At 38.2% G+C, this 13,572-nt stretch overlaps 1 protein-coding gene across 1 annotated transcript; it reads right to left on the reverse strand.

Moving 5' to 3' along the window:
- Positions 1-443: 443 nt before the first annotated feature.
- Positions 444-5,275, reverse strand: LOC149566971 (uncharacterized). The gene is made up of 8 exons (XM_089820176.1): positions 5,111-5,275; positions 4,826-4,904; positions 4,617-4,691; positions 3,853-3,950; positions 3,619-3,726; positions 3,289-3,346; positions 2,970-3,167; positions 444-2,871 (listed from the first exon to the last, which is right to left on the reverse strand). The coding sequence occupies exons 1-8, from the start codon at positions 5,260-5,262 to the stop codon at positions 1,189-1,191; spliced, it is 2,451 nt and encodes an 816-aa protein (XP_089676302.1). The 5' UTR covers positions 5,263-5,275; the 3' UTR covers positions 444-1,188.
- Between the last annotated feature and the right edge of the window lie 8,297 nt (positions 5,276-13,572).

Below are 13,572 nucleotides of genomic sequence, written 5' to 3' on the forward strand. Positions count from 1 at the left end.
AGCCACCCTGCACTACACACAGACAAAACACCTGTTTCCTTACATAGAGAGAAGATTGGAAATATTCTTCGTTTTATTTATGTATTAGTTTATGATATTCTTATGAATATTCACTATCGCTAATATCAGCTTAGCACATAATACTCTTGTTTTAGATAAATCTTTTGAATCTCAAACATTTATTGAACCAAACTTAACCAACTAAAACTTGTCTTCAAAAAGTAGAACAATTTGATACGATTAAAATAATTATAAAGTTGCTCACAAATTCACTTCTTGATACCTTAAACGATATTTATTGATTTAATAAAATTTATTGTAGTGCTCTTCACTTGCCTTTAAGTCAATGAATCACATGTTAATCATAAAACACGGGAGGAATGCTCACATGTTTAATCATACTGTGCTCACATGTTTAATCATAACACATATGAGACATGCTCTTGAACTTGATTTGCAATCAAAATAATTTTATGTAAGCGGTTGTTTTACGTTTCTTAGTTGACTTCCTCAAGATATTTATCTATTAGATAATGATTCTTAAAGAAACATCATGTGTGCTCCTCCTTCCTTAGAAGATGGATCTATGGCCGTTAATTGGGCCCATGAAATCTACACGTCTCTTTGGAATCTTACCAGAACGGAAAAACCAGGTCACCGAAAAAAAATCAAATTTCAATGAGTGCCAAATCTTAAAGCTATGAGATCTTGAAGAGGACCACTGTACACAACAAATAACTTGCTCATCCATCCTATTAAATGTCTTTATTCTTACCTGATCAACGAAAAATGACCAGGTAAGTTAACATTAAATTTGAGATGAGAAGTTATGTCTATTAAAAGGCCTGATTCTGATCGGAGCTCTTGCACAACTGTTACCAGTCATATATAGCCGCAACAGAACATAATAGAATACAAGTGTCAATCAAAGCAAGAGCAATTTTTCGACGTTTTGCTTCCCTCTTTTACACCATATATGATTTTATTGCCTTGCAAAGAAGCTGACATCAGTAAATACCTTCCGCAAGCTTTCTGTCGTTGTTTTTCTCAACAATAGTTGTTAGCGTTTGTTTGCTTGTCATTATCCATATAATCCAACAACTCTTCAAATTCTGGAGCGGTATGTTTTTTATTGCATACCCGGAGATGTGTATTGATTTTGACTGCTTTTCAATCTCGTCACACAAATCAATTATTATTTGCATCACTTATACTGGATACTTTGTCCATGGCGACAGGTTTCAGATCCATGACTGGTTCTTCTACAGGCTGTTTAGTGCAAGTTTCGATCTCTGCATGCATAGTGACCAAATTTTCTGGAAGATTTGGTTCTGAATGTGCACTTTCTGTTTTATCAAAAATGCAACCAGCATTATCCTCTTGACATTCTGCAACTTCTTTTCCTATTTCATGGAGAGGATCTGCCTTTGGAACATTTAAAGCAGATGCTTCTGAATTTCTCTGAGCATCACCTATTTCTTGCATGTGATTTGGACCTAGCAAGATGGATCCCTCATCCCTTTGCTGATGATGGCTCATGTCAATCTCCATACTTTCTTTTTGTTTATCCAGCTTGTCTGGTGTATGCTCCATGGCCACATTACACAGTAACAAATTTTTCTTTACATCCAAATCTCCACAGGTAGAGTTTTCTATTTCCTTCTCAATTCCACTATTTTCATGCTTATTGGCTTTCCTAGCTCCATGGACTATTTCACTATTTTCAGCCAATATGGCTGTATTATCAACATCTGTTTCAATATTGCAGATCCCTTGAGCCCTTGACTGAGAATTGATGATAGGAGTATCATCAGTTTCCATAACAGACACTAAAACTGGTTTATCTGAAGAACTCTTCGACTGATTATTGAGCTCACCGACAGAAGCTGGCACTGGTATAACTGAAGAATGCTTGGACTGGTCATTGGCTTCTATAGCAGAAGCTGACAATGGTGTACCTAAAGAATTCTTAAACTGATTGCTAAGTTCAGTAACAGAAGCTGACACTGGTGTATCTGAAGAATTCTTGGACTGGCGATTGACTTTATTAACATAAGTTGACACTGTTGTACATGAAGAATACTTGGACTGGTTATTGACTTCGTTAACAGAAGCTGACACTGGTGTACCTGAAGAATTATTGGACTTCTTATCAACTTCATTAACAGAAGCTGGCACTGGTGTAACCAAAGAATTCCTGGACTCGTTATTGATTTCATTTGCAGAAACTAAAACTGGTATAACCAAAGAATTCTTAAAGTCGTTATCAACTTCACTAACAGAAGCTGACACTGGTGTAATGGAAGAATTATTTGACTTGTTATTGACTTCATTAACGGAAGCTGACACCTTGAACTCGTTATTGACCTCATTAACAGAAGCTGACACTGGTGTACCTGGAGAATTCTTGGAATCATTATTGACTTCATTAATAGAAGCTGAAACTGGTGTACCTGAATAATTTTCAGAACAGTTATTGGCTTCATTAACAGAAACTGGTGTACCTGAAGACTTTTTGGAATGGTTATTGACTTCGTTAATAGAAGCTGAAACTGGTGTACCTGAAGAATTCTTAGACCGATTATTGACTTCATTAATAGAAGCCAACACTGGTATACCTAATGAACTGCCCTCTGTACTGCATATACCAGAAGCTTTTGGCAAAAGAGGTGGAATTGGTACCCTCCTTGGTCTGCCTCGTCCTCGCTTTACTGGCACCACTTCATTTACACCTATTGCTGGCCCTGATTTAACTGCACTTTTGGTTTTACGATCTTTCCCCATATCATTATTTTTGGGAGAGTCTGGAGCTCCAGCTTGACAAAGCCTTTCAAACTCTTCCTCTGATAATTGATCACCATACGAGCGTACCTGATAAAGGCAGGAAGAGTGTCAATTGTCAGCAAATGATCAATTTATCAGTGATTATGACATGGCATGATAGAAACAACCAAGACTTCTCAACTGACCTCTCTAGCTCGTTTACCCCTTCCATAGTGTTGAATATCCAGGGCAGATGAAGACCTCTTTCTTCCACCATTATGTGCATTGTCATATGCTTGCATTGCCGCAACAAAAGGCTTCAACTCTTCTTCCCCTAACAACCTAGGAGGTATGGGCGTTCCTTGATCATCCCCATTTCCTTGTATGCACTTCAACCACTCTTCCTGGAACACATTGTTTCAAGGAAAATCACTAGTATCAGCAACATGCAACCCCATTTAGTGGTTGAAATTGAAATACTAAAGAATGACAGCACCATGTATATTTAAACATAAAATGCATTACTTGTTCAACTTGATGTCTCTGCTTATCAATAGCCTCGAAGATGTCAATCTCGGACTCACTGGCAGTAAGAAGATCATTTCATCAAGGTAGTCAATAGTGCTTCTTAGAACATTTTAAAAAGGTACAAAATAATATTCAAGAACAAAAGCTACATGTCAAACAAACATCACAATATATATGTTGATGTTAAGAGCTTTTGAAATGAAATCAAGAGAGAAGTATCAGTTGATTCAAATATTGCTGCCAAAATGACAAAGCAGACTATCACTTTAGATTTGTTGAGCTTAGAAAATTTAAGACTCCCAAAGAGAATGCCAAAACCCGCACAACCTGCGAGCTAAAAGATAATTTAGAGCTTCATCATCTGGCACATGGGTATCTTCTTCCTTTTTAGAACCCCTCAAAAGTTCTTCCAAGTACACTCTTCGGTCTTCCGCACTGCAGTGGAAAGTACAATAAAGCATCTTCACCATTCAAAATTTACAAAATCGATTTTCTATTTTCTAAATCAAAAGCATGACAAATAAATTTCCAGGGTAACTAGCTAATTGAATGAGAATAGACCTTGTATTATTGTCAAAGAATCCAGCAGTAATACTCTGATTAGCTACTCCGAGTTTATGCTCTGCTGAAGCCCTAACTTGTTCCTCTACAGTATGAACCTGATTTAACAATGTCAACAATGTGAGTACAAATATAATAATCTGTGAATGTTTTGACTGTTTCTAAAGAATTCTATACTGGTCAAATGTGAGAAGGAATCAGTACAAACAAAAAGATGAGCATGTCACATTCTCTTCTTTATTAAAAATGTACTGTAGAAAAGCCGCTCCATTTTTTCACATTAACAATGTATGTATCACAGAAAATGGAACTCCAGAATGCAAATAATAAAGAAATGAATAATCAATTAAGGAAAACTTTTCAGGCTAAAATATTTTTAAAAGCTTGAAATTAAACATACTGTTTTTTAGTATATTAATCTTTTCTTGTCAATTGCTTTAGTTTTGAATCACGTGATATTTTCCAGTGTTTTTATTCACTGAATACAGTTTGTTGCAACTATAATATGCATGTAATGGAGTAATCATCAGAAAAAAAATTCTCTTGCTTGGATTATGTTAGTAGTGCCAACTGCTGAGATTGGAATAGCAATTCTATTGCAGTAGTATATTCATACTTTCCAATCCTCCTGCAATGTATCTGTAAGGTGTGCTAGGAACACCTTAAATTAAAAAATTGACAATATATTTCAGGATTATTGTGCTGTATATGACCCCATAAAATCCATAACAATACAAAAATGAGAGGATAATGTATTCTTGTACCGTTTCCAAACGCAATACTAGTACATCACGTTTCTGGCCAATCCTATGAGCTCTTGCTTGTGCCTGTAGATCAACCTGAAAAACAGCAACTTTAACTAATAGATAAGTGTCCACTTTTAAGTTTTCTGAATTGACAGCAAAGATGTTCAAAATTATTAAAGAACCGTAGAGAAAAAGATTAATTGTCCAGCATCTTTCTCCTAACTTGCCTGAGGATTCCAGTCGGTGTCAAATATAATAACTGTATCAGCAGCTTGCAAATTGATTCCAACACCTCCGGCACGGATACTGAAAAGAAAATTGGTAGCATGAGCCATCAAACAAAAAGATGTTCCCAGGATGAGAACTATGAGATCAAGGTCATCTATTTCATAGACGTTTAGATGTGCAATTCTAACTTGAGAGATATCATTACTTAAGGAATGTTCTAGAGTCAGTTAAAATATATGCAAATACCAATGTAAAGTTGAGAAGACATTAAACAGGCAAGACACCTGAGTAAAAATAAAAAGGCTTCCGAATCAGGTCTATTGAACTGCTCAATAAGAGCTCCCCGATCATTTCCACTAGTATGTCCATCCAGGCGAAGATACTGATAACCTTTCCATGTCAAGTACTCTTCCATTACATCTAATAGCCGAGTCATTGTAGAAAAAAGTAATACCTGTAAAACAAAATTAGAAATGATGAGATGTAAGTGAATTGCACAGCTTCCAGTAGTTCAATCATCAGAAACGTGAATGATCATTTTGAAATTGATACGTACAAAATTTGGCCTTACTTTTATATAGGAATAACTGCAAAGCAGCCAAAATATTTTGGGGAAATATTGGCAAACCAAAAGTTCAAGATTTGTTTAACAAAGTAGATTTGATCGGAAAAAAAATTAAATTAAATATGTAGAACAAACTAATAGAATAATAATAATAATAACTGCTGATCTTCAAATTCAAATGTATTTTAATAGCATAGATATATACAAAGAAAATAAAAATGAGTCTACCCCATGAATCATGAAATATAGACAAGTTAATGTATCCATTTGACGAATAAACATGTATGAAAATAAGGAATCTCCAAAAAATTATTCCTTGTCAAACACTTTTTCACTACAACGCATGTATTATGTAGCACATAGGTGCAGGTATATAGGGGCCTAAATCATTTTGTTCGTAAGAACCAAATAAATGTGAAAATGGAGCAGTACACATCCAAACATTTAAAGGAACACACCCAACAAAAAAATTTAATGTAAACAAAGACAATGCAAACCAAGGTTGCTAGGAAACTAATGTTGTTACCGCCATTTTCAAAGAAGAAAACAAGGACTTCAAGATGTCATATTTTATATACACACACACACTAAGATACCGCTGCAGCCTCTTGGAGGCTGCAGGCAGAAGCAGATATGGACGGATGCCCTCTGAGTGCCACCTGAATGCCACTCACAGGCACCCGGATCTAGACAGACGCCAGTGAGTGGCATCCAGGTGGCACCTAGGAGCATCCACAGGCTTCCTCGCCGAGAAAAGAAAGACTAACATTTTTTTATTTTTTTTGACATGTGGCATGATTCTGCTAGGCTTAAATCATGAGTAAAATGAGTGAAATAATTAAACAGTTGTAATGAAAGATAAGAGCCGATACAATAGATTTGAACAACAACGAGACAAAGATAACTCAGAGAAACTGTTTGTGGGTGAAAACTTCAACCAAATGTGACTATATGCTTAGTGCTTAAAAATAGCTTACAAAACTGATTTTACAGCTCCTTTGGCTGTCTGCAAAACTCCAATAATGTCCAACTCCCCACAAAACAATTAAAGTTGGATTCTTCCTTTTGAATTGCCATAGGTTTCTTTGCAAGGGTTTCTTCTGGGCTGCTGGCTAGTTGAGCATATATGGAAATGCATTTTGCAAAGCTTTTCAAGTTTGATGGCATTTTAGGTTGTCATTTTTGTGACAAATAGTGACAGGAAATTCTCTCTTCAAATTATAGGCCACGATTTTTTTAAATTAATCTATTCCTAAAATCTGAAACAAGTAAACAGATTGCAGAATATGTACCTCATAAAAATAACTTTCTAGGGTTTTTTCATGTAAACAAAATATATGAAAGAAACAATGTAGATCATCTTTTGATCTTGAAGGTAAGAATACAGGACTGAAATTCTCATTTATTTGCATATACATATACTCTCTCTCTCTCTCTCTCTAGATAGATAGATAGATACGCATTTGCATCCCCCCCCCCTTAAAAAAAAAGAACCCACATCTTCTTTGGAATCCGCATCCAAATCGGTAACTTTGTCTCGTGTGTGTGTATAATGGAAATCTTTCGAAATTTCACAAGGTTCAAGTTTGTGCTCATGTTTGGAAACAATAGAATTTGGATGAAGTTCAACAAGAAAAAAAATTTGCCTTATACAAAGTTGGTTGTAAACAAATTATTAAAATAATAAAATATTGCTAAATATACTTAACTTTTACAACTATACACAGATTCATAGTCTAAAACTACAAATTAATTTTACATATCAAATATATAATATATAATACTGTAATATCCTCCCCTGATTTGAACTTTGACTTGCAGAAATTTAACTTAAGGAATATTGTCAAACACTTTGTATGCAAACTCATAAAGCTGATTTCCTCAATAAATTGCTTTCCAATGAGTAGATTTACGAACAACTATGAAGTGATATTAAAATGCATAATACACATCATAACATTTTCACAAACACTTGGCACACATTCAATAGTATATGAAAAATTTGGAAACTCTTTCAATCTGCTAATAAAGGGTGATTTTTAAATGTAGATGTGCACTTACAGCTGCCTTAAAGGCTGCAACAACTATTCAGACTTGTATTCAACAATTATTATGCAAAATATCAAAATTTGACAGAAGAAACCTGGAATTAGTTGCCGTAGTATTTTGCAGATGTAGTCGGCCAGCCCTCCAAACTTCTAATCAGCCGGAAAAATAAGTAAACTTGATACCAACACTGTTCACGCCGTACTATAGAAAAATATTGTTTATGCCGACTGTAGCAAAATACTGTTCATGCGGCACTATAGCAATAACTAACTTCAGATCTGCACATCAAACCCTTGTAAATTTCTTTATGCAAACGCCCCAAATGTAACCCAGTGTGTTTCTTGAAGTGAAAACACCCTTGATCCTCCTGACTGTGTCTTCCAACAGCGAAGAGAATGCTAGCAAAGAGGGATTCCGTCCTCCAAGCCCGATAATCAGATATCCAGCAACATAACATTAATCTTCATCCAAGCATACAAAAAAAAAGCTCTTCCATTTCTTTTATAGTGTTCTCACAAGAGCTCAATCCTTCGTTTTCTCAATGTGGGATAAAACATAACTCCCTTTATGTACCTTATGTCTCCAATGGGTTATAAAAATAAAGGGAACTCTTTTAATTTAAATATTTCCCACAAACTATAGTCTATGCATTAATAAAGTTAAATATTTAAATTTAACTTTATAAAATGGCTTTATCAATGCATAACAAATCTTATCAATGATAAATAAGTCTTCCTGTCGATTTTAAACAATTACCATCGACATACCACTGTGACTGAATGTCCGACCATGTCCAAGATGACTTACTATAAATAGTAAGTATGCCCAAAGTTGCCTCAAAACCCCTCAGAAAGACCTGCAACTGAAACTGTCTAGGCCAAATGGCCTCTAAGCCCCTTTAATGTCCTAGTTAGCCTACGGGACTATGGGGAAATAGGCTAACTACAACATCATGCTATGAATGCTGGAAAGGGGACATTACAGTCCGCCCTTCCCAAAATTGCTTGTCCTCAAGCAATTTCAGCTCTGGATGCTGCAATATCTGCTCATTTTCCCAAGTAGCATCCTTGACAAGTAGGTTCCTCCACTTCACTAGATACTCCCTGATAGTCCTCTTGCGAAGCACCCTCTCCCTGGAGTCAAGTATGGCCTCGGGAACCAAGATAAGCTTTCCCTCATCATCAAGAGGTGGCAATACTACTGAAGGCACCACATTGTGACCCAATGCCTTCTTAAGGCGTGACACATGGAACACATTATGCACTTTACTGTCTGCAGGCAACTCCAACTCATAAGCTACTTCGCCCACTCTCTTGATTACTTTGAACGGTCCATAGTAGCGTGGTTTCAATTTCTCTGCTCCACTCTTCTTGAGAGAGGACTGTCTATACGGCTGTAACATGAGGTACACCATATCTCCCACCTCAAAAGACCTCTCAACTCTGTGCTGATCAACATATTGCTTCTGCTGATTTTGTGCCTTTTAAAAATTTTCCTTCAAGGATCGCATAATGTCCTGACACTCCTGCAAAGTATCCTTGGCCTTAAGCACCCTACTGTCCCCAAATAACAAATCCAAAAAATTAGGAGCATCATACCCGTACAGTGCCATAAAAGGGGACATTTGAATAGACATATGGAGAGAGGTATTATAGCAGTACTCCCCTAGATGTAGCCACTTCACCCAAGCCTTCCGCTCTCCTGCAATGTAGTTTCGAAGGTACCCCTCAACCCATTTGTTCACTATCTCTGTCTGCCCATCAGTTTGGGGGTGGTAGCTGGTACTCGGAGTGAGCTCTGTTCCACATAAACTGAACAACTCCTGCCAAAAGTGGCTCATAAATCTGCTGTCTCTGTCACTGACTATGCTCTGTGGTATCCCATGTAGTCTGAATACCTCTCGAAAAAATAGTTCTGTTGTTTGTGCTTCTGAATATGTAGACGAAATTGCAAAGAAATGTGCAAATTTCATCAATCTGTCTACCACAACAAAGATACAATCCCGACCCTGTGCCTTGGGGAGGCCTGTGATAAAATCCATGGAAATGCTATCCCACTTCTTCTCTGGTATGGGTAGGGGCTGTAGTAAACCACCCGAAAAAGAATGTTCCTATTTGTTCTGCTGACACACAGGGCATTCCCTAACAAACTGAAGCACCTCTGATTTGAATCCTTTCCAAGTGAAGCGCTCTCTCACCTGCCGATATGTCTTAAAGAATCTGGGATGTCCTGCCATTGGTGAATCATGAAATGCCCTCAAAATCTTCTGCTTCATAGCAGACCCGGGTACTAAATAAATCCTTTCCTTGTAGATGATCAGATCATTTACGACAGTGTATCGACTATCTTGAATAGCTCCCTCAATAATGCTAGATGCTCAACTATCCTTAGCATATTCTGCCAAGATCATCTCTCTCCAATCATCCATGACTATCCCAACAGCAAGCAAATGAGGCCTTCTAGATAAAGCATCTGCAACAATATTTTTCTTCCCTTTGACATAGGCTATGTTGAAATCATAGGCCTGTAATTTACTCACCCATTTCTGTTGCTTGTCATTAAGGTCCTTCTGTCCAAGGAAATGTTTCACACTATTATGATCTGTTTTTACTGTGAATCGGCTTCCCACTAAGTACTGCCTGAACTTAGCTAGTGCGTGCATGATTGCTAGCATCTCTTTGTCGTAGATACTGTAGGTTCTCTCCACACCTCGTAATTTTCTACTCTCATATGCGATGGGATGTTTGTCTTGCATGAGAACAGCTCCTATGCCCTCTTCCGAGGCATCACACTGCAGCTCAAAAGGCTTGGTGAAATCTGGAATGGCTAAAACAGGACATGTACTCATCAGCTCCTTAAACCTGTCAAAACAATCCTGAGCCCTCTCTGACCACTTGAAACTATCTTTCCGTGTCAAATCTGTAAGTGGTGCTGCTATCTGTGAAAATCCCTTCACAAATCTGCGGTAGAACCCACAAAGCCCGAGAAATCCCTTGAGTTGTGAAGTGTTCCTCGGTGGTGGCCAATCCAGAATGGCCCTGATCTTGTCTGGGTCAACCCGAACACTTCCTGCACTAATAATATGCCCTAGATAGAGCAACTCTGTCATCCCAAACTCATATTTACTCATCTTGGCATATAATGACTCCCTCTCTAGAATATTGAGCACTGTATCAACATGCTTCAAATGTTCCTCCCAGGTACGACTGTATATCAGTATATCATCAAAAAATATCAACACAAACTTCCTCAACTGATCTCTGAACACTCTATTCATGCAGGACTGGAAAGTGGTAGGGGCATTTGTCAACCCAAAGGGCATGACTAAGAACTCAAAATGTCCATAGTGGCATCTAAAAGCTGTCTTCTCCACATCCACCTCTCTAACCTGTATCTGATGGTAGCCGGATCTCAAATCAATCTTGGAGAAGTAGCATGCACCATGCAATTCATCAATAAGCTCATCGATGCGTGGGATAGGGTATCGGTTCTTGATTGTCTTCTTGTTTAGCTCCCTATAATCAATGCACATCCTCATTGTACCATCCTTCTTCTTCACCAATACTACTGAAGAAGCGAAAGGAATTTTGCTAAACCGTATGTGCCCCATGTCAATCAACTCCTTAATTGCCTTTTCTATTTCATCCTTATATCTCTTCGGATGGCGGTAAGGTGTGATGATAATTGGCTTAGCCCCTTCCTCTAATTCAATAACATGCTCGATTCCCCTATCCGAGGGTCTCCCTGGAGGTATCTCACCAAACACCTTAGTATGTTTGGTTATTATTTTTTGTACATCAAGTGGATACTCTAGTTTATGCTGCTCTGTCATCTCAGGCATTACTCTAAACTCTGCTGCCCACTGCACCTGATCATGTCTAAAGAAACTCTGCATCCGCTTGAGTGACACCACTCGAATTCTCCCATCTGACAAACCTCTGAGCACTATCTTCTTACCATTTGCCTCAAACCTCATTTCCATTTTCTCAAGGTTAAATGTAAACTCTACCAAAGACTTCATCCAGTTCATCCCAAGCACCATATCCTGATCACCAATGTTAACCACAAAGAAATCTCCTGTCATGTCATAATCTCCCAAACGAAGCTGCAAGTTGGAGATTTTCTTGGTACATTCAATTTTGAAGCCATTGGCAACCATCACCTTAAATCCCCTATGCTCCTCTGTATGTAGCCCTCTGCGTGTCACAAACTTCTCATCAATGAAGTTATGTGTCGCCTCTGTATCAATGAGTGCCACAACTCTCTGTCCATCCAAGGTTCCCCTAACTCTGAAAGTGACAGCCTCCTGTATACTTGACAACTAAGCTATCGTGCTATCACCGTGTGCTTCCTCCTGTGAAGAACTATCATCATCTCCATCTGATTCGGATGACTGCTCTGAATCTCCATCTACTGACTCTTCGGCTGAAAAGTACTCCATCTGCTTAGCTTCTGCTTTCAATGGACACTTATGTGACAAATCCCAAGGCTCCCTGCAATGAAAACAAAGCTTCTTCTTCTTGACATCATTAAGTGTCTCATTGTCCAACCTCTTACTTTCCTCCTTAGTTGGCTGAACCTCTTTATGAAAAGGTTTTCTGTCCTTATCTTTCCTTGAAGGGAAACTCTTTGCCTGGAATTTATTTTTTGAAGATGAAGAGGAATCCATGTCATGAGCTTTCTTAATGGCTTCCTGCAAAGTGGGAGGGTTGAGAGCTTTAATCCACCCTCTCAACGGATCAGCTAACCCATCCATAAATAGAACTAGTATCCTCCGTTCAGATACATCTGTTACTAACACTGCAAGTTTCTAAAACTCTAAAATGTATTTTTCCAATGATCCCCACTGTTTAAGCTTAGCTAACTCCTTGAAATGGAGTTCTGGATCCTTCCTATCAAAACATTCAATCAGCCTCTCTGTAAACTCCACATATGAGGTAATGTGTGCATGTCCCATAGTGACCATACCATGATGCCACCACTCGTGTGCTAACCCATCCAGATGAATTGCTGCATACTTAATAGCTTCTTCCTCGGGCATAGGGTTCAATTGAAAGTATGTGTCAAGCTTTTGAACCCAAGCTCTTGCTGTAGAATTTCCTAAGCCATCATAATATGGTAACTCAAGTCTCCCTACTTTCTTCCGTAGCTCATAGCTCTGGTTCCTATCATGTCCACGTGGCATATGTTTCATCCGCACATCCATATACTCCCTAAAGGTAATTGCAGCAGTAAAATCTGGCCCTCCGGCTTCCCAATCTCTCCTCAACTGGTCCTGTTTATCAGTAATTTGGGGCTCTGGTACGAGCTGCTCTGGAGCTCTAGGAGGAAATGTAGGAATCATGGGCCTTGAACTCACTGTCCTAGCTCGCTGGGGTGCATGACCGAAATTGTTCCCAACTTGTTCATCTCCATTATGTGTCCCATCCTGATCATTTCCATTCTGATTGTTACCATTCTGATTATTTCCTCCACCCATGTTAGCATTCAACCCCATTTGACGAGCCATCATCTGCATCATAAGATCCAATCTCTGATTCTGTTCCTGTGCCCTTTGTTCTGCTACTCGCTGACCCTGTACCAAGGTCTCTAATAACTGTAAGAATCTTTCCTCTCCAGGCTCTGGACCGAAATTCCCGCCTCCACTTAATCTTGTATTCCTGTCATCTCGATCACCCATATTGCTGTCTTGATCAAAGAATACCTCCATTGTGTCTGTATGGCTGGATTCTATAACCCCTTGTACAGATGAACTAGACTGTTTGCTTTGCAGGTCTGAACTCCTACTTTGTCTTGCTCTGGTATTGCGAAAATTATAAGGCCCCTGTCACATGCTCAAACATAAATGCTCTGATTTTAGTGTTTTGACATTTCATCAAACACTTTCCCCTCTATCTGCCAGTTCCAAATTTCCTATAAGACCTCCACAGGATGGCAGGACTTATAGCTCTGATACCACTGTAATATCCTCCCCTGATTTGAACTTTGATTTGCAAAAATTTAACTTAAGGAATATTGTCAAACACTTTGTATGCAAACTCATAAAGCTGATTTCCTCAATAAATTGCTTTCCAATGAGTAGATTTACGAACAACTATGAAGTGACATTAAAATGCATAATACACATCATAA

This window comes from Cupressus sempervirens, chromosome 3, assembly GCF_028749045.1.
Source record: "Cupressus sempervirens isolate cs-2001-9-10 chromosome 3, ASM2874904v1, whole genome shotgun sequence".
NCBI classification, from domain to species: domain Eukaryota; kingdom Viridiplantae; phylum Streptophyta; class Pinopsida; order Cupressales; family Cupressaceae; genus Cupressus; species Cupressus sempervirens.

What these genes read in the sequence shown, in the direction of transcription:
- LOC149566971 (XM_089820176.1), bottom strand. Translation starts at nt 5,262, where the DNA reads ATGACTCGGCTATTAGATGTAATGGAAGAGTACTTGACATGGAAAGGT. An exon ending in TTCTTTGACAATAATACAAG is followed by an intron (nt 3,727 to 3,852) that starts GTCTATTCTCAT and finishes TTTCCACTGCAG; the next exon opens with TGCGGAAGACCGAAGAGTGT. An exon ending in GGGGTAAACGAGCTAGAGAG is followed by an intron (nt 2,872 to 2,969) that starts GTCAGTTGAGAA and finishes TGCCTTTATCAG; the next exon opens with GTACGCTCGTATGGTGATCA.